The sequence below is a fragment of the Suillus fuscotomentosus genome (genome assembly GCF_016647785.1).
Source record: "Suillus fuscotomentosus strain FC203 chromosome Unknown F5891scaffold_34, whole genome shotgun sequence".
Classification (NCBI taxonomy): Eukaryota; Fungi; Basidiomycota; class Agaricomycetes; order Boletales; family Suillaceae; genus Suillus; species Suillus fuscotomentosus.
In genome coordinates this window covers 409771-429675 of record NW_024539546.1, presented here as the reverse complement: position 1 = coordinate 429675, position 19905 = coordinate 409771, and the positions used below count along the sequence as shown (strand labels likewise).

At 47.7% G+C, this 19905-nt stretch overlaps 4 protein-coding genes across 4 annotated transcripts; 3 read left to right on the top strand and 1 right to left on the bottom strand.

The window, feature by feature from the left end:
- Nucleotides 1–295: 295 nt before the first annotated feature.
- Nucleotides 296–4790, top strand: F5891DRAFT_1040285 (DENN domain-containing protein). Its single transcript, XM_041362005.1, has 10 exons — nucleotides 296–842; nucleotides 894–1608; nucleotides 1660–1997; nucleotides 2051–2110; nucleotides 2168–2349; nucleotides 2400–2531; nucleotides 2594–2756; nucleotides 2815–3172; nucleotides 3223–3767; nucleotides 3820–4790. The coding sequence occupies exons 1-10, from the start codon at nucleotides 483–485 to the stop codon at nucleotides 4513–4515; spliced, it is 3549 nt and encodes a 1182-aa protein (XP_041224816.1). The 5' UTR covers nucleotides 296–482; the 3' UTR covers nucleotides 4516–4790.
- Nucleotide 4791: 1 nt separating this feature from the next.
- On the bottom strand, nucleotides 4792–16749 carry F5891DRAFT_1164737 (vacuolar protein sorting-associated protein 13). Its single transcript, XM_041365366.1, has 48 exons — nucleotides 16624–16749; nucleotides 16431–16551; nucleotides 16299–16371; nucleotides 16171–16248; nucleotides 15903–16118; nucleotides 15728–15846; nucleotides 15572–15676; nucleotides 15420–15518; nucleotides 15307–15372; nucleotides 15107–15256; nucleotides 14848–15051; nucleotides 14039–14797; nucleotides 13855–13985; nucleotides 13611–13800; nucleotides 13131–13562; nucleotides 12905–13083; nucleotides 12476–12855; nucleotides 11731–12425; nucleotides 10882–11679; nucleotides 10442–10831; nucleotides 10276–10392; nucleotides 10153–10222; nucleotides 10074–10102; nucleotides 9712–10026; nucleotides 9375–9660; nucleotides 9260–9328; nucleotides 9053–9206; nucleotides 8790–8989; nucleotides 8622–8742; nucleotides 8421–8569; nucleotides 8345–8371; nucleotides 8229–8296; nucleotides 7861–8174; nucleotides 7619–7811; nucleotides 7369–7560; nucleotides 6843–7320; nucleotides 6654–6789; nucleotides 6456–6599; nucleotides 6071–6395; nucleotides 5943–6021; nucleotides 5811–5892; nucleotides 5693–5759; nucleotides 5565–5638; nucleotides 5457–5512; nucleotides 5351–5406; nucleotides 5262–5294; nucleotides 5119–5209; nucleotides 4792–5073 (listed from the first exon to the last, which is right to left on the bottom strand). The coding sequence occupies exons 2-48, from the start codon at nucleotides 16467–16469 to the stop codon at nucleotides 4805–4807; spliced, it is 9297 nt and encodes a 3098-aa protein (XP_041224815.1). The 5' UTR covers nucleotides 16470–16551; nucleotides 16624–16749; the 3' UTR covers nucleotides 4792–4804.
- Nucleotides 16750–17831, top strand: F5891DRAFT_1040268 (uncharacterized protein). Its single transcript, XM_041362004.1, has 6 exons — nucleotides 16750–17065; nucleotides 17127–17164; nucleotides 17230–17303; nucleotides 17357–17442; nucleotides 17491–17624; nucleotides 17671–17831. The coding sequence occupies exons 1-6, from the start codon at nucleotides 16994–16996 to the stop codon at nucleotides 17723–17725; spliced, it is 459 nt and encodes a 152-aa protein (XP_041224814.1). The 5' UTR covers nucleotides 16750–16993; the 3' UTR covers nucleotides 17726–17831.
- Nucleotides 17832–17853: 22 nt separating this feature from the next.
- Nucleotides 17854–19787, top strand: F5891DRAFT_421884 (GNS1/SUR4 membrane protein). Its single transcript, XM_041371771.1, has 7 exons — nucleotides 17854–18404; nucleotides 18462–18552; nucleotides 18614–18687; nucleotides 18739–18784; nucleotides 18834–18874; nucleotides 18931–19000; nucleotides 19050–19787. The coding sequence occupies exons 1-7, from the start codon at nucleotides 18075–18077 to the stop codon at nucleotides 19298–19300; spliced, it is 903 nt and encodes a 300-aa protein (XP_041224813.1). The 5' UTR covers nucleotides 17854–18074; the 3' UTR covers nucleotides 19301–19787.
- The last annotated feature ends 118 nt before the right edge of the window (nucleotides 19788–19905 follow it).

The window sequence follows — 19905 nt, the reverse complement described above, 5'->3', positions numbered from 1 at the left end:
TTCGTTTCTATAACCATTCTTTACATCTGGCTGTATTCTCTTTGAAATGTCTTTGCTTCCGCCTCGCCGACCAAGCGTTCAGGCACCTGCTGTAGCAGCGAGTCCTATCACTGTCTTGCCAATTGGTATCGGTGAAAAGATGGTCAAGTCGCGTTACTCTGATATTTCTTTTAATCCGTATAAAACGTCGATCAAGTCTAGTTCGAGCGCCTGCATTAACGCGGCTCAGAGCAACACAATCGTAAACATTTCGAATACGAACCATTCCGGTAATGAGTTACAACCATTCCAGTATATCAAACTGAAATTCTAATATCCTTCTTTCCTCATCTCCTTTTTCTCCTTCCCCAGACGCCGCTCTCGCTAACGAGCTCGACTATATTACTGTATCAGCTCCACTCGATTCTCATTCTCAACCTCTCTCTTATCCCCGTCCAGCGGATAAGGCTTCTCGTATCCTAGGAATTGCTCATCGCAAGTCCATGGAGCCTATTCCTGCCTCTACCCGGACCTCTATCGTATCAACTCGTTCAGCACCATCAACCCCAACACAACATGCCCCAACTCTTCCTCTCACTTCTCTATATGTCGTCTCAGGACTTCCAAAGAGTCCTCATACATGGACTCTTGCTGACCCCGATGCCGTCCTTGGTTTATCTCACTCAGAGGGTGCAGTCGCCCGTTGGTGGAGGCCCGAGGTTCTCGGTAGCACTGTGAGCCCTGGTGCCGGTGGGGGCAAGAAAAAGAAGAAAGCAAACAAGGGGGAGAGTACCGAGATCCTCAAGGGCGCAGGTGCTCTGTCAAAAGCTGAAGTAGGAAAAATGTTATCAAAAGCGCTCAAGGCACGTTTCTATCGCGTGCTTCCTATCGCTACTAATCCTCTTCTCGTATAGCTCTCATTCACGCGTGAAGTTGAAATCATCGCGTCAACGCTTCAGCCGGCGAGCACAATTCATACCTTTACCTTTACCCTTCCTGCACCTTCCACTCCCCTCGCGCCAGCACCTTCTGAGGTGGGTTTACTTCGCGCATCGGTCCTCACCGGAACGGATCGTTCTTCCGCAACCCCCACATTTTCCTTCCCTTACACTGATGACCCATTCCTCAATGCCCGTCCTTCATCAGCATACCTCGGTCCGCCCAGCGTCCTCCCACCTCCTCCCGCATCCCCGGCATCTCCCATGTTCGAAAAACAAGCGTCAGGTGGAAATGGCGCAACAGTTACTTACCATGGTGTCTGTCTGACCGTATGGAGTCACGCTGATGCTGAGAGAAGTTCGGCAATTCGTCGCACTCTCGAGGCAGGCCGTGCTCGCAAGGAGAGTGCGCAATCGCTAGTGACTACGCGGCTGAGAGCGTTGCGCTCTTCAAACCCTCCAGGGTCTTCCCAGTCCCCTGGAGATCCAGCCAGGAGAGCGAATAAAAAGGGTTTCAAAGCGCCTTGGTCGGGTACCGATGGTGAGACCGACGGCGAGGGTGCCGAAACTGATGCCGGTGCTGTCAGCGAGAGTGATTACGACGTGGCAAGTACCGTAGGTGGCCACGGCCCTGGTGAGAGTACCCTGTTCTTGCCTGGTGATACCGTATTTTGGCTCCCCTATGCACTCAGTACGTATATCTTTCGAGCTTCACGTGGAAGATTTTGATTAGTTTATTTAGCGCTGGTGTCGCGTCACCCGATCTACGATCTCATGCGTGACTACCTAACCCTTTCTTGGGCTCGTTTCTCTAAAGATGTACAGTCACACACCCTGCAGATCTCCAAAATTCTAGCGCATCCCGCTCCACGCGCTGGTGATCTTATCAAGCTCGATGCTTCCTCCACGCCCATCCCCTTGACGCATTCTGCTTCCTCACAAGGTGATGACACAAACCTTGAAGTCATCGCGCGCTTCCCTGGTGGCTTGGACTTCGGCCGCGGTCTCGTCGACATCAATTTTACAATGTGGCCCTTGTTTAAGTGCCTGAACATCGATAACATTCTCACTATATGCGAGGTTCGTCACGCTTGTGGGCACCTCATACCTGTTCCGTGCTGACCCGATTTCAGATTGCCCTGGCGCCGACAGGTCGTATTCTATTTTATTCTAGGCATCCCGCCATGCTCGGAGTGCGTTTTTGATATCGGAGAACGCTCTATTTTGAAACTGACGAATTTTCAACGTAGATTGCAGTATGCACGATCAAGTACCTCGTCGAGCTGCGGGGTTGGTCTGGGATTGCCCTGCCTTCTGTCCACGCCCGAGACGCTAAGATCTATATCGACGACCCCGGACCATGGATTCTCGGCCTTGCCACTGAAGCGAGGTACAGCGTGCGTCCGAGTGCTGAGGTCTGCGTAGTTGACCTGTAAGTTATCTCATTGACTGCCAAGTACGAGAGGAGCTCAGGATAAACAGAGACATCAACTACTTGAGTTGTCCATCTCCTCCTCCCGGTGTAGTGTCTGCCAAGCAGCAACGAGACAAATATAGGCAGCGTCTTCTTATTGCATTCGAGCCGCACTATCATCCCGATCATAGCGTTCCTTCGTGAGTTCTATTCCTTCTTTGGTTCTGAATACGAAGACCGAGGATATGGGCGCTATTTTTAGCGAATTCAAAGAAGCTTTCCCTGCGGGTCGATTCCGCCCTGTCTGCAAGATTCAGGCGAAACGCGGTGGTGAAACTGCTGCTGTCGCAGACACAATCAAGGCACCTGAGTGGTGGCATTCCACGCGGATTATCCAAGCATTTGACAGTGTGCTGCAGGATAAGGTCGGTTTTTTGCATCTAATTTTTTATGACCAACCGTATGCTGATAACGTTGGCCCAGTTTAAGAAACCTTCGTTCCTCAAGCGCATCTCCTCTTTTGGCGCAGCTCGACGCATACCCAAGCTCACTCCTGCCGAGCAGCACATTCAGTTATCCATTCGCAAGCGTGCGACTGCATTCGTTGATGCTCGTGATGACCTTGAGACAAAGATCGGACGTCTTTCTCGCCGTCTCAACTTCCTCATGACAGAAGCGGATTTATGGCGGGACAAGTTTGTCACGTTCGAGCAATACGCGGAGCGCTTGAGTGCCGAGGCTGGCCAGCTGCGTAGCAAGATCGGAAAGGAGCAAAGAGAGACAAAGCGCCTAAGTGGTTTGGTCCACCTCACAGCTGCCGAGAAGGCGAAATTGCAGACACGTAAGCATCGAATGAGAACCACCCACACTGATACTTACAAAGCTTTGTAGAGCTACACGATACAGAGGTTGCGCACAAGGAAGCTCTTGTTGAGCTGGAGCGCATGCGCGAGACCATGGAAAGGATGGAGGAAGAACGTGCGGAGATGGTTGCTGAGGTCGAGGCTCAGATCGAACGTGCACTTGCTTCCATGGCTGTCGACGTCGACGAGTCTGACTATGAAGGGGACCTCGCATCTCGTCCAGGGTCACGCATGTCAGTAGCGAGGTCTACCGCCAGTGGCTCACGCTCCCGCAGAGCCAGTGACCCAATCAAGGACGGTTCGGTCGCTAGTGGATCAAGATTGCGCAGTTTCGGGACAGAGTCCACCCTTGCGGAACAATACGAGAACGGTGATGAGACTCTTGTACATGGCAAAAGTGATCGTGAGACTGATACAATTGCGGAAGAGGACGAGACACCAGCGTCACCAAAGACAAAACGCTTCTCCGCAACTCAAGCTGAGTTGGTGCAAGATGGTATGATGGCCGTCGATGAGGGTATTAGCGAAAGGAGCGATAGAATCGCACAGAAAGTATTGCAGATCCAGCAGAAGGTGAAGTCTTTCGAATTGTTCTCCGCAACGCTAGAGCTAACTGAGATTTCAGCTTGAGACTGCACTGGCCTCTGAACGGGTTCAGGAATGGAAGAACAGGTCTGCTGCAGCCCATAGTTCCACGGAGGATGAACGAAGCAATGATTCTGATGCCGTTCCTGTTCGTGCACGTCCAGCCAAAGGAACAAGGCTTGTAAACAACCCTCCTGGTAAAGCAAGAAAGAGAACTCGTAGCAACACCGCATCCTCGACGCAAACCAGTACCATCACCCGTCGCTCAGTGGATACCATATCTTCTTCGGCTACCCCTCGCCGGGCAGCTTCTCCCCGGGCGGACCAGAGAATATCGCAGGTGGAACCCCAGGTAGAGAGCAGTGCTGATGAGGGCACTGTCGCCGGTTCCAATCAAACACTGCGTAAGATTGCCTCTGGGGCATCTCTATCTGCGCTTTCTCCTTCCGACACAGCAACACCCTCCACTCCTGCTCTTACGCCCGCTATCGGCTTCATCACAGATGACTCGGACACTGAGTTCCAGAGTGCCTATTCTACAAGTCCTCGGGATAGCTACGTCAGCTTTGATGGCCGCCAAACACCTCTCTATCACGATTCTGACGATTCCATTGAATTTACCGATCAAAGCCGCGATTACGGGAAACAGGTCGCTTCTCAGCTCATAAAAGCACCTGTCAGAGAGCGAGTCACTAGCACAGGGACGGCAATTATTCACACTCGAACTGCCTCTTAGGGAAGATACAGTCGTGTCGAAAAGGCGGGTCCTTGAACGGCACGCTTGACCGCAATCAGTCTAATTTTATATACCTATGGCCTATACCCACCTCTACATCACCATTATTGTCATTTTGGGTTGTTCTCCCCACCACGCTCGTTGCTTTTTGATCATCATTTGTCGTATTTGTTCTATCGGATTTCATGCGTTTTCAACTTCATTGCATATACAGAGATCTACTTGTGCATAGTACAGAATGCTAGAGAATACAGTCTTTACATTAAATCCAAAAATCTTTGCGATCTAATCATGAGTCCATTCTACGACGATTGTTGAAGGCTTTGACTACAGAAGCGATTTGACCAAAGAACCAAGCTTGAGATGTTTTATCCGGTATGAATACGAATTTGTCATGTTCTTTTCCAGATTTGTGAGTGAAACGGATGCCAGTGTCTTCCACGGCAACACCCTGCACCATGGCCAGGGGGAGATCCCAATCAAGGCGGAGCTTTTTCGACCAAAATGAAAGAACTCGCGTCGAAGTCAGTAATATGACGTTGTCACTACCAGGAGAATCTATCACCCAATCAGCTGTGCTCAATAAAAAAAATACCAACATACCGATGTGTGCAACGTAAGCCTCTTTGCGGTATGCGCCATTATCAAGATCCTTCATCCAATACTGACCCAAGGCTTCACGAGCAGAGAATGACTGGTAAACGGAGCTTAGTGTATGAGACGCAATGTTCAAGAAGGTTACTTGCCACCAAAATGCCATCCGATGGGACGTGTCTTGGCTGCGAACATGATGGTATAAAGGGCAAATCGCGTGGAAAAGATAACTACTACTTACCAGACGAACACGGTCTCGCTCTGGCTTGTCAAACACAGTTGTTGTATTTCGGATCCCTGAGGCGCACGATAAGCTATCCTTGTGCGACAAACACGACAAGACCGACCTTCGGATAAGTTGGACGCGAGGTCAAAGACCCCAACGGCCGGTTTGGTAACAACGCTATAGAATAAACAAGATAAACAAAACATACTGCGTAGTCTTCTTGACTTACCCCACAAGGCCCTTTCCAACGCCCTTGAAGAAGCCAAGTGCTCCTTCTGTTTCAGCACCTTGTATGGGTTTTGTCTGGCAAGGCTTGGTTAGACACAGCAACAGGAGGATCGAATGGAAAAGACCTACAACGATCCCTTCCATTGCGCTAACAACGCTACTGGCAAAGGCTTCGCCCCCTGCCGCAACACCGTAGCTGGCATTCAAGGTCAGTCGCTTACGCTTACTCAACAAAATTTACTCTCACATAGCATGGCGCGGGCGATTGCGCCGCTGATTCATTCTACGTTGAGCCTGGTACTCAGAATCAAAAGTTGCTGCAGATAGTCCTGGAAGATATCATAAGTGACCATTCATATGATCTAATTCAAATTTGAACCTTTGCCAACACTGCTGGTGAACTTGGTCATACTATCTGACAAGCCAAACACCGTTTTCTTCACAAAGCTAGCGGCACCCTGATAGAGGATTGATTGAGATACTCCACGAGCATTATTCGTCTCGTACCTTGGCAATTCCAATCCCTAGCTCCCTGTTGCCATGCATAACAACCCCATTGTATGGGGCATAGAAAATATCTGACACGCCAGAGCTTACGTTCGTGAAGAGCCCAACAGGATTTCCAATAAAATCGGCTGATCCGAGGATGCGGTATAGCTGACGGAGAACATCCTGACGGTAATGGTAAGTGATTCTAGCTTGCAGTTCAGGTAATGTCAGTCTCATGTCCTTGATGGCCAGTGCATTCAACTCCAATGGGGCGTCATTGATGTTACCCAAGGTCATTGTCAATGCATTTACGACAACAGCTAGAGGGTTGCGAATGCTGAGCCTGAAGGGAAATAATTAGTGCATGTATAGTTTGCAGACAAAGTTGAGGCGCAATTCGTACTTTTCTTCGCTGCTAACTCTTTCGGTGCGCATGAATGAGAGAGATAGTTGTATTGGTTGAAGTTCCAAAACTTCAAAGTACACAACTTGACCAGCGGTAGAAAGGTGAGGTTCTGGTATTTCTTCTGGATGTTGTATCAAAACACTGGTCCCGCATGTAAGCCGGAAGAAAGGCGGTGTGATCGAATTCTACACTCACTCCTCAGTGTTCTCCTCCCATGAGACACCCTGGATTTGTGCAAGATCATATATGGCGAAAAGCAGATCTTCGTCTCCTTCAATGGTTAATGCCTGGAGGAGGATAGAGCAATACTTGACGAATAAGACACCGTGTTCTGAATTTACAGTCTGAGCGCAGTTTTGAAACTAAAAAAAAAGTTTTGCTGACCTTGGTCTTTGAGCCAAATCACTGAACCCTGTATTGTCGGGAGAACTGCAACACCACTGACTTCCTTGGATATCGGGCTAGGCTGGAGAATGACCGGGTACAGCGCATCATGAAGCTGGTTGTCTATCTGCAGTGAGCCACAGGACAGGTTCAAAGACTGTGCAACAGGGCTGTTGCTGTACTCGAACTTCAAAGACTCGATGGATGTATAAACAACTTCAACCATCCTGCGGTTAACCAACGATATTGCTATTCCTGCGAACTCCACGTTGAATGACAATATCGGAGAGACGTCTTCCATGATCGCCTCAAAACCTTCTGTGCTGCTGGTCATGGTGTCGGACCGTGACAGAGAGCTCGAACTGTGAAATTTCGGCTTGTAGAGGCTATGCTCAGCAACGTATGGTGTGATGCGTAATATCTGTTGGTGTCCATCTGCTCGTACATCCAACGAAACAGCACGGGTCCTTTTACGCTCCTAGGTTGCATTTAGTAACTAATCGGACTTGAGGAGAAGTGAAGGTACATAGAACTTGAATGGCACGAGAACACCAATTTCCATAATGTCCACAATGCGAGAAGCATCGTTTATCGTGAGTATGATCTTCTTTTCCCTGGCAGCAGGCTGATCCCAGGCATATGGCATGCTTGAGCGAGGCCCTAACTTGTATCGTGGGGTGGTCGATTTTACCACGTCAGTATCACCACGTTTGGGATCCTGCGGAGTCAACATTGAGGTCGTATTTTCAGGTGTAAGGAAGTTGGGAAACACATACGCATTGTATCATGGAGACAGAGACATCGCTGTCGTTCTCAATAACAAAGGGCCACTTTTCCGTAGCAGACAGTATTACGAATATTGTGGATCCATCAATCACGACGTCAGCCTTCACTACATGCAAATCACCGTCTGGGAGTCCGACGCGAAGGTGAACAGAACCTATGTCTTCGATGTTTATTGGTGCAGACCTGAGGCATTGTCAGGAAGGTACCAGAGATAACATAATCGGGATATTACCACTGAGAATTGAGTCCAGGATATGCAATAGTAAGCATTTTCTCCCGGCTGACACGCATGATCTGCATTGGACAACGTTCGCCTGGGTCGAGTATTGCGCGTCCTCTGGGCGGTGCGCCATGCTCGCGGAAGCATATGGGATCAGGCAGGTTGTTCTTGATGAGGAACCTTGGGGTGAGGGTTATGACCTTGGTAAGTTTGTATTTCCCCAACCCTTCAGTCCACGACAGTCCAATGTGGAACTCCTCTGCTTTTTGCCTGGAGGACGGTATAACCATCTCAGTTTCCGCAGAGGGGGCCTCTAGACTGAAGACCTAAAGGGTAACGTTTGAATCTAATAGACACAGCTTCCCGTCGTTTGACTGTACCTTCGACCAGCCAGATTCACCAACTTTGAACACAAACGCTTGACCGTTGTCATAGGGGTGTGACAATACTGGTGAGACGATAAGTCCATCGTAAGAAGAAAAGTGTAAATACCCACAAAATGGAACTGGTTTGGAAATGACATCTAGTGAACACAGTCAGTAAGCCATGGTAAATCGTTGACTGGAATTTACCGAGTCTAGTATCAGCGGCAATCTCGACAGGGGACATCGCTCGATGAGAGCGTGCAGCCTTCACAGCAAAAGGTAACCCCGTCTTGTTAATGACGAGATACGGGCAATATATCTGCACTTTGAAGGCACCACCAGACTCAGGGTAGCGTCTAGGAATATATATAAGTTGTAGAAGTGAAAAGGCAGGGGCATAGGACGAACACGTAGTTTAGACGTAAATCAAATTTACGATTACTCTGGTCCCGCAGACTTAAACGAGACTCTACTTCAAAGTCCGAATTCCGGTCAGTGTTGATGATGGCGAAGTCGCTGGGCTTGAAGACTAGAGTCTGCGTGAGTGAACGTACTCGGATGAGCCATTGGACTCACTCGTATCCTGGACTTCCGCATTCAATAGGATTAAATGACCTAATTCCACAGAATGCACAGGCATGACACCACCCTTTCTGAGGTAGCTCTTCCAATTTTGATTAGCGTCTTTGTCATATATTCGATACTGAATATTATAAGGCAGTAGGTTCTCAAGCTCGATTGGGGCACGGAGTTTGAGTTTGATTTTCGGCGGTTTCCTGAAACGCAAAAAGGAACTAGTTAGTGGTGGGGATGCACAGAAACATAAAAGACATTTTCACCGTGTTCCAGACTCATTCGAGTCACTTTGTGCCCACGCTTGAAATCGGAAGGGAGCTTCTTGCTGGTCATTGTGAGGGCAACTTATTGTAAGGCTCTTCTTGGTAATGAGGTCATCAAAGCGTATGGAGGAGCACCATCTATACCCGAACCCCTCTTTGAAGGACTAATAAGCATGCTGCGCAAGTTTGGAGTGAATGTATACGCACGATCTGGCTGCAGTCGGATCCTGTTCTGAGTTACTGCTTCTATGGGCAGAGCATAATCCTGGCCAGGGGCTGCAAACGATTAACCACCGAATCACAAGCGCTTTTCAGTACCAACCTATCTTTTCTAACGAGTAGACTGGATGTCCCGTATGATCTACCAGCATAAGTTCCAGTGGATAGAAGGTCTGATTCTCGACCAAATACGTGGAACGGAGCGTAACAATTTTTACGTTGTCTTCAACCGATACAACGCATAACAAGCGATCAGCGTATTTCTCCATTCGAGGGCGAAGGGAGAACGTAAATTCTCCTTCTCTGTCCACTGGTATACCTCTCAGCGCTTCCCATGGCTTGCCGACAATCTGTATGGCAATGTTGTGTTGTTCGGAGATTGAGACATGCTGCAAGAGCAAAGTAAAAACAGCACCACTGGAACGCACAAGTTTACTTGCCTCGCGCATTGTCTTCCAGTCATCAAACCTCCAGTCTATAGTTTGATCATTTGTAATTTTGATTGCACTGGCGTCCTTTGAGTCACGACTGGCATCATCGTCAGACCACACGAAGAGAGGGGATCCAGTGCGGTTCCTGATACGGTATGGTGCAAAGCTTCCGCGGGCCTTCTGTAGCAAGACTTGTCCTTCCTTACCCCACATATTGGCAGACGTGACAGCAAGCTCCACAAAGGTAGTACTGACGTTGAGGTCTAAACGTTCTTGCGCTGACACCGATACCTTGAATTCACTCGAGCGTTGATCTCGGCCAACCTAAGATATATAAATATTATCCTGATTCCTAATTTCAATAGACTCACGGAAAGAGTGAAGGCCCATGGATCAATTACTGCATATTTTACTCAGCACAAAGAGATATATGAAAACGATGCCACTTACAAGGTTCCCAATGTGAATTCGACAAGTTCCAGTAGCTGATTTGGGTCGCAAGGGTAGCAGTGGCGTGAAGCTAATTGTGGATGATTAAATTATGAGACTAACACGGGGCTGTTCTTTACGTACATCTCCAGACCAATCACGAGCACCGACGATAAATGGCTTGATCTTCAAGTGAAGCATAGGCTGCTCATGCATGTCGCCTATGAGAATCAGACGGAATCCATCAAATGATGCTTTTAGCTGAGAAGATATGTTAATAACCAAGCCAGTGAATCTTATCTCGACGAACCTGTTCCTTCGATACCAAAACGCGGGCCTCCCCGATAGCATATATATGGCTTCTCGTGGCATTAGACCGTGATGCTTGACTGGCCCCCTCGTATGGTTGTGCGATCTTCGTGCTAGCAGTGCTAGTCACGGAAGAGTTGTCTTGAGATTTGCCATAAAGGTCTACTGCTTTGCTAGCGATGGTGGTGATCAGCATGATATCTCGGTAGGAGGCTCGAAACACAATAGGTTTGACAGCAAGTTCCATGCTCGTCATCTGTTCTCGTGTTGATGATTGACTATCCATAGAAAAGGTTAAATCAACATCATCCAAGAAGCGTACAGTATCAGCATCGGCGCCCATGCGGATGAGCGACATCCCTAGTCGATTGACAGTCAACGCAAGAATCCTCTACGCCATCATTCTTAGCACCGTGGTGATACAAAGAAAAAAGAACGCACTTGTTGTGACAGCAGGATTTGGTCAATGTACAACCTGAGCGCCTGGGAGTTCGCATCTTCGTCATTCTCTAGCACACTAACCGAAACATCGTGCAGATCAAGTCGGAAATCAAGTCGAGATTGCGGTGACTCGCGCTGAGACTCAGCCGTGGATGCGTGGTCAATGTCGACTGGGGCGTCCTGCTGAAACGCGCTCGTAAAGAACTCCAATAATGCGATGACAGGCTCAATAGCCAGAATAACGTGTGGTGAATCCACAGTCAGAATGACCATTGAAGAACTGCCTGACGTCGTGTAGAGAACCATGAATTGGTTACGGTCATGATCCGCCGCAGGTATGATTTCACGGAACTTGGACCCTCCTAGGCGGGTATTGCTCATTGTGAATGACTTCAGCACAACTTGTGCCTCCGCAGCGCCATCAGATATCGATTTGTAGCGCAAGCTGCTACCATTGAGGGCAAAACGCGCTATGCCATGGTCTTCAAGATTTTCTTCGCGGGTCGCCAAACTATCGTACAAATGTAACTTCACCATCTTGACAGAAGCGACCAGATCCACGGTCGTCCACGCGCGAATACCGTCAGCTACGTGGAGTTCGGGCTCGAGGTCCACTAGATGATGGCTGGTAGTACCGCCGCTGTCACTGCTACTCACGGGCGATGCTAACTCCAGTGCCTGGGCATTTCCTTCCGGTGAAGCGACCAAAACCTTGGGTATAGACTGCGCGAACTTCATGAGAAGAATGTATTGAGTCTGTGTCAAGTACAGCTTGACATCAGATATCTTTACTGCAACCTGATATTTTCTCGCTATTAGAAGGCTATAACGGTAGAAAAAGTGCGTTACCTGAGTGTCTGGAAGTTCACTCTCCTGCGATCGATCTATTCCGCTAGTTTGAATCACATTCGCAATGATATCAATGTCGTCAACCATCTTGAGCATAGAGGATGCTCCATCATAAAAGATGTCGGACACTAACTGGATACCACGTAAACTGGCAGTGATTTTACTAGCATCAGCCTCGTGTGAATTGCGAGCGCTAATCTCTCCCAGTCGCATGACCAAGACATCTTGCAGACGGCTAGGATCCGAAGGGAAAACAATGATTGGTGTCTTGACGGAGACATCAAATTGCATTCTCTCAATCTCCGAAGCTCTCTGAACTGCAGCGTCACGCGCAGCATCATAAAGAACCTTGAGTTTTGCCAGCTTGGTGACGAAGAGATAAATGTCATGTAGAGGCTGCTCCAAAAAGTGGACTTTGAGAGATCCGACATTTAGAGAAAAAGTCGAGTTAAAGCCCAAGGTCGAGGTTTCTGTGGTATCAAGAGTTTGATAACGGAATTCCGCAAAGTTTTTGCCTTCGATCGACAATATCTGTTTGAATTGCGGCCTGGCAAGTTCCTTTGAGCGATCATCACTTAACGCAAGGCTTCCTAAGCGACCCGTGATCCCCATCGTGCTCGCACGGAGGAGTAACTGGACGTCTGCTGTAGATAAAGAAAGAGTGGCCAAGCTATCGAGGTCGTTGAGGAGTAGAACTATGTCTGGCTGTGAGGGCGCTGCCGGTGGATTTGAATAAAAGACAGACCTTGCACACTATCAAGTCTGACGGATACTCTGATGGTTCCCGTGTCGTTAGCAGGCTGAGCCAACCCCTCTTCATCAGAGATAACGATCGTACTTGGAGTTGTGTTCGCAGGCTGCTCTGGGCTTTGCGGAACAAACGTCGTCATGATGAAGTCATAAAGTGACACAACTGGTTCTGGTGCAGCGTGGAATATAAACGTGGACAGTTGGACATCAACACTTTGGTCGATGCTTTCGTAGACGGTTGCAAATTCGGGTGAATTCTTCTGGACTCGTTTGTACGATATCTTCATGAGATCTTTAATGACCGAACCCGTGCTTTCTGAAGACATCAGTTGAATGGGATCTCCGGCGGCTTGCACGACGTTCATTGCCAGTGATCTGGAACACGCGTAATTGACTCGAGCTCAGAAAGGTTTGTACGCCGTACCTCAAATTGATATCCACATTCATATTGAATTTGAGAAGCGAGAACGCGAGTCGGAACTGCTGGAAGATGACTTCTCCAAGTGGTTTCTCATTGCCGTCGTTACTAGACTTTGAGATAGCGCCACGAAGGGTATCAACTTCAAAATCAAGCTCAAAGATGTGTTGGCGAATTTCAGGATGCTAAAAAAAGGTAAAAATACGGGACATGGAGGATGAACATGATCTACCTCGAGCGAGCCATCGCTTGCTTCAAAGAACAAATCATCTCTGTGTGTCGATGCGGATTCGCTGTCAACCCCATCATGATCATCTACATTGTATTCTGTGTCGACAGGTCCAAACAGACCACCTGACAAAGGCAACACAAGTGGTGCAGCGTCGATGTGCATCTGGGGAGGTTTCTGGTCGCCGCCTTCATCAAAGTTTGGGATCGCAACATCTATAATGCGCATTAAAGACTTGTACTTGGCGTCGGAGATGTTCACTTGAAGACTGGGCAATTTTCCGGAAATTTTGAATCGAGCGAGATTAACAGCGGACGGTACAATGGAGTTCTGCACCAGCAAATTGATGTTTATGCGTTCCAGTAGATGGAGAGTGTCGCTCTTCTCAGAAGTGAGAGCATCACGACAAGCTTGCAGATCGTTACCTAAGACAAACTGAACGATAACATTAGACTTGTTTATGCTATCCTGGGGTGGACTAACCTGAGCTGCCTGGAGTTTGAGCAACATCTTATCATACATTAGGGACTCTAATCTCTTGTAGTCGTCCTCGCTGTACGGCTGGTTCCGTTTTGCATGTATCTCTCGCAGAGCACCTTTATCCGCCAAATCGCTTTCGACAGCTATGTGGCCAGCATCGATGACGAGATGACTGCATTGGTGCGTGGTGACACTAAAGTAACAAGTCAGTTTGATAACTTCGATACTACGGGTTCGGAGAACGCACTCTTCTGGAATGATGATGATGGGCGAGTTCATATCCAGTTGAAGATCAATGGTTTTATGGGTTTGCAAGGCATACTCTAAACCAGCCCGAGTTTCCTTTCGTAAGCCCTCTAGTGTCTGGCTTGCTACGTTCTTAGAGTGAAAGTGTGAGATCTTTTGTGTGAGTGATCCCAAAGAGCACCTACTAATAAAGCTTCGACTGATTCCAACTGGCTCTCGGGTGGGCGAAAGAACTTGAAAATGGCTTCGACATACCCCCTGTGATAAATTATTTCCATGTGACGCATGCGGGCTGTGAGCGCAGTGTCGGCTCGTTCATCGAGAGGATTGCTCTCAAATTTCACGAAGAAAAACGGATCTTCAGCTTCTCCGTGCTCAATAGCCTTGGCACCTTCTGCTACCGGGGTCTTGACTCGAACTATCTGTCGATACAGTGTATTCTTGGTCGTCCCATCAAAAACACTAAATCCTCTCAAGGATACAGACGCCTCAAAATTATCCGGTCTTTGGATGACTTCGGCACGAAACGAGTCGAAAACCGTGGAGATAACCTCGGTAGATTTCCCGCTCGGATCAACCTTCAGTGCAAATGACCCCTTCTTGAGTTCCGCAACCACTCGAGCCTTGAGCGCATCTCGGGGCGCCTCGAACGAATCGACAATGGCCGATTTCTCATCGTAATCAAGCACGTCATAGAGCTGCCTGCGTTGCTCCTCTGTCATTTCACCTCCAAAAGCGGGGTCGTCTTTCGGCTGATCTGCCTGGGACCCCCAGAGCCAGGATAGCCAACCACCAGACTGTTGTTGCTGTTGTGTAGCACGGTCTTCCTCAAGCCTTTTCCTTTGCTCCATGTCCTTTCGTAGACGGGAACGAGCAATCGACCTGTAGAAGCGGATGTCCTCATATAACAACTTACATTCCAATGCATTGAGCAACGCAGTGTCCTGAAAAGCGTAATCGTACGTTTCATAGCGTGGAACAAAACAAAACGTACGGATTCGCGTAATGAATTCATCGTCTTCTTCTCGAATAACTCGACATATCTGTTACGGTCGTCTCGACGTTCCGCAAAGTATGCCCAAGTCCATTTACGACGTCGGTCGTGCACACCATCTAAAATCGCCCGGGAAGCAAAGCGTAGCAATGCCCTTGCTCGATTTGCTTTGAACTCCTCGTCGCTTGGGCGAAGTTTCCTGTACTGGGTGGAGAACAGACGATTAATATCAACATCGCTTAGTCCAAAATGTTTTTACCTGATGCTGACGAAGGTAGACGTGATACATGTCAGCCAAAGATATGGCATCTCGATATTGGTTGTCATCAAAGGCGATACCGATCTCATCAAACAGCAACTGTACGTCGAAGTGTGGTGTGTTCTTATCAAGCTTGTGGTTCATAACAATCTGATGGACGGTCATATATTGAATGCGCCTAGTAGCTGTTGGCAACTTACTCTTCCCTCACCCGATACCGGGCTGAGAATGAATTGATGGGAGGACTGGTGATCCTTTTGTGATATCTAGCCAGAAGGTCAAATCTGATGGTGTGAAATAGAATCAAACTGACCATGGCAATAAACTTCTCTTTGGCTGCAGACAGGGGCAGCCCTGCCATACTTTGTGAGTCTGTATCAAAATACACCGCTAGTGACTCCAGCCTAGCCAACTAAAAGAATCCAAGCTGAGTGGTGCCACCCTTCACGTCGTCTAGCTGCCTACCTTGTGTATTGCACCGGCAGTGCTTTCTATAAAAGCCGGTTGCCATTCCTCGTTGACCGACACCGCTGTGAAACCTGCCAACGTGATACCCGCGGCGAAAGGATGCTAATAGTACATGTCATATAGTTAATTCCGAGGTGCGTGTGTCCTACATACGCCAGGAACGCTCATATTGTCTTCATACCGTATGTGAATGTTCTTTACGGTCACCTGCAGGTTGTTGATTATCTTAGCCGTTAATGAAGCCCAGAGACCCTGTGACTGCGGAGATTCCTCTGGAACAGTGATTGTCATCTGATGGCCACACTATTCCAATGTAGCAATAGCAAACCTAAGGAAACTCCCACTTGACCACGCATATGCAAAAGTTCTGCATTTTCCAACCGTTCAAGTTTGGCGGCCTGTGCTCGCTGTGCTTCCTCCTCCGGATCTATGTTTGTTTGTGGAGAGGGCACAACAAGCAGATACACATCTTCAATCAATATCTCGACAGGCTGGTTGCCGAGGTTCATCCAATGGAGAGACAGCGTGAATGTCCCGAGGTGGCCTGAAGAGAAGCTTGGGTGAGCTCACGCAATGCCATTGACGTGTGATAGTACCTTCGAGAACATCGACTGGGAGTCTGAATTTATCCAAGGCGCCCTTCTTGAGGCGTAAGTTGCGTAGCGTTAATTGACCTGGAGTTGGATCAAAATCGCCATATGGACGAGCGACAAGTCAACGCTACCTTGCCCAATGCCGTAGTTCACTTGATTCATATCAAGGTTCTCGACATATGGGGCGAGTATCCTATTGAACAACTAGACGAGACGCGATTATATTCAAGGATATGTGGAGCTGGAATTTCTTGATGACGCACCACATTTAAGACTTCTTTTCCGGGGTCCAACCACCACATTGTGGGGATGGTTGATGGTATCGACTTATACTGATATCAGATTAGAATACACCTGAATTTTGCTGTAGTTGGACCTGAGTTACTAGTGAGAGATGGAGGTCGTTTTGTGCCAGACTTCACCGCGCGGAACGAAGAGGGTAGGGGGCACACTTACTAAATTTGGAAAATATTACATCAACTCATTAAACGCGGCCGGAGAATGGAAGTAAACATCGGAGTTAAACCGGGTTAGGCCGGTCATAGGATGTGTATGTATATAAGTATACCTGCTGAAATGTGTACGATAGTGCACCTCGAGGCTGAGGTTGTTCCTTTCGAAGATAATTTATCGGATCATTCCAGCTATCTTCTCACATTTCAGTGATAGTGCATTTATGCCGTTGGTTCCGTTCAATCCCGCTAGTCCGGGTCTGTCCGCGTGACCTCTGAATGCTACTTGGTATATTTGAGGGTCGTGTGAGCACTTGTTTCTCGTCTCCCTTTCAACACCCAACCCTCTCTCTGCAAGCGTATAAAAGTGTATCATGGTGTCTGTCGTTCCCAGATCCTTCTCTATGCCTTCTCCGACTGCCAAGCAGGAGCTGCAGCTGAATGAGGTCAGTCACATCGTTAGATTCAAGGTCCTTCCGCGGTACTTATTCGGCGTCCTTTGTTAAGTTGGGCAGCCTTACCGATGCTGTGGAGCCATTCGCAAGGTATTATTCGTTGATTTTATCTTATTTTGGCCGCTCATGCAAAGAATCAATGCGATCTTACTCAGGCTCCTAAGCCAAACTGGTCGTTCCGTGAGGCTGCATTGTTCTGTGCCCATGTGGTCATCTCCTTCTGATACATGTATGTGGTTCGCATTTATGAATTCAAAGTTGTTTGACCGACTCAAAAAATAGGCCTTGATTTACACGACCTTCACGACTTACGCTCACGAATTCTTCTTTTCGTTCATGATCTCTTAGAGTCTTTGCATTCAGCGGGGGTTGGTCACCCCGTTTGACCTGTATCACATTTCTAACAGATGTACCAGATTTCCGCATCCTATCGACTTGCTCCCTCAAACTCTTCTCTCTGTTTCATCTGTGCATTACCGACTGAGCTCAGTGCCCCAAAGGTGAGGTCAGCTGCAGTCGAAATTCTGCAGAATGCGAATATACATGCAAGGTATGGCAAATTTGAATATTTAAAGTTGTATCTCACCACAATGCAGGGAGAAGGTCCTATTGGCTGACCTAGAGTGCGGCCCCGCATTGATCATTTCCTAATCCCTGTAAATTTTATGAGAACATCAAAACATCGTATAATATACATCTACACCCTTTGCATTGTTATCTGTACCATTAAATAAAGCAATCTCATATTTTGCAACAATCTTGAATGTTGGGTTCCACCTTCCAAGGATGGAAAGCTTAGTTGAAACTAGCTGGTCTGGCTGAACGTTCCTGGTTCGTCTCTAGGCCAGGTTCCTCCATTGGAGTTTGCTCCGAGTCTGCCATGGCAATCTGAGAAGAAATGTGACAGATGTCACAACTCGGGATTGTTGTATGTAAACCCACTCACTTACCTTTCACGCAATTTTTCAACTTTAGTTCTTGACTTGTTTCCACGTCTGCCATGACTTTTCTCGCTGACTTCCTCCTCACCGTCGTCCCAAAGGACTCTATACCTACATATCTTAAAACCTACATCCCAGGCGAGACGCCCTTGTCGACATGGCCCGTCGTCACCACAGCCCTTGCGTCGTACCTCGCTGTAATATTTGGTATTCGTGAAATCATGAAGGATAGATCTCCACAACGGCTCAACACCCTCTTTCGCATACACAACGCTTTCCTCAGTATTGGAAGCCTCATCCTTCTTGTCCTTATGATGGAAGAAGTTGGTTCGATATGGCTCACAAATACGACCTACGGCACAATGTGTGATGAGACCTCATGGACGGAGGTAGGTTTCGATACATTTATCGAATATCTATCTTTTGAGACTCATCCATCATCCCAGAGGCTGGAATTTTATTACATGATCAACTATTACTTCAAGTATATCGAACTTTTTGACACGGTGTTCCTCGCTCTCAAAAAGAAACCTCTTGGTATGCGTTGCCATATCGTTCGTGGCATTCACGCGCTGACCGGTCTTTTTTTTTTTTATAGCTTTCCTTCATGTATTTCATCATTCCGCAACTGCTCTGCTCTGCTTTGTGCAACTTAACGGCAAAACAAGTGTGGTATGTCCACGTTGACATCTGCCAGCTGTTGCTTGACCTCTCTAATTTTAGTCATGGGTTGTGATCTCTCTGAACCTAGCAGTTCACGTCATCATGTGTAAGATCTCTGTTCGCTGCAATGTGTGTGTGCTCATTGGACTACGAAGATTATTACTACTTTGCGACTGCTGGTGGTGCCAAAATATGGGTATGTATGCGCTGCACAATGTTCACGCATGTTTCACTGAAACATTCCTCGATTAGTGGAAGAAATACCTCACGTCTATGCAGATCATTCAGTTCGTCATCGACATTGTCATTGTTTACTTCGGCAGTAAGTTTATCGATCAATAGCTCGATATCAGTGCTAAATCCGGCCTAAGCCTACCAACATTACGCAGCTACTCACTACAATTACCTCCCTCACTGGTCGAATTGTGCCGGCACTGAAACTGCTGCTCTCTTCGGATGTGGTCTTCTCACCACCTACCTTGGCTTGTTCATCAACTTCTACATCCAAACGTACAAGAAATCCGCCAAGGGAAAGAAGCCTACAGCCAATGGTATTGCCAACGGTCATGCGCACAATGGAAACAGGTGCGCAAATCCTCCCTCTTATCGCACTGCATGTTGATATTCAAGTTTTTGATAGCTATAAAAAAGACTGAGCACGCAATTCACAGCTTCATGACGATATGGCCATGCCAGTGGCCAAGCGATTACCTATACTTATCTAGCATCATGCAAGACACTAATATACAGAATGCATCAACGAGTTCACCTCCAGTTCACCTGTCCAATCTTTTCATACAGCCTGTCGTTCTTGTGTCTATTTAGCTACTCCCTGTCGCCTTATTTTTTCATGGTCGAGTATTTCTTTTGCATATCTCTTTCCTTTCGGATCTTGCTTTCGTTGCGGGCATGCATGTTAGTATACGGGTGTGCTTGGAGCTGTGTTGGAACGCAAAAGACATTTCACGAACAAGAGTACCGTAGTAATACCCAAACGAAATGCCACTACTCCTCCATGATGCTATCTTAGAGTGATTTGTTTTGCTTCGCGTTTTTAACGTCCCGCATCTGCTGCATAATCATCTTGCTGTGCCGTAAGGATTGGCTGCGGTCATTCCTTGATCATCGATGCATCATCTGACGCTTAGTCTCACTCTGTCACTACATATATCATTGATTGGCTTTTTCTTGCTTCCAAGCTTGTACCAAAGACTACAGTCAATTATC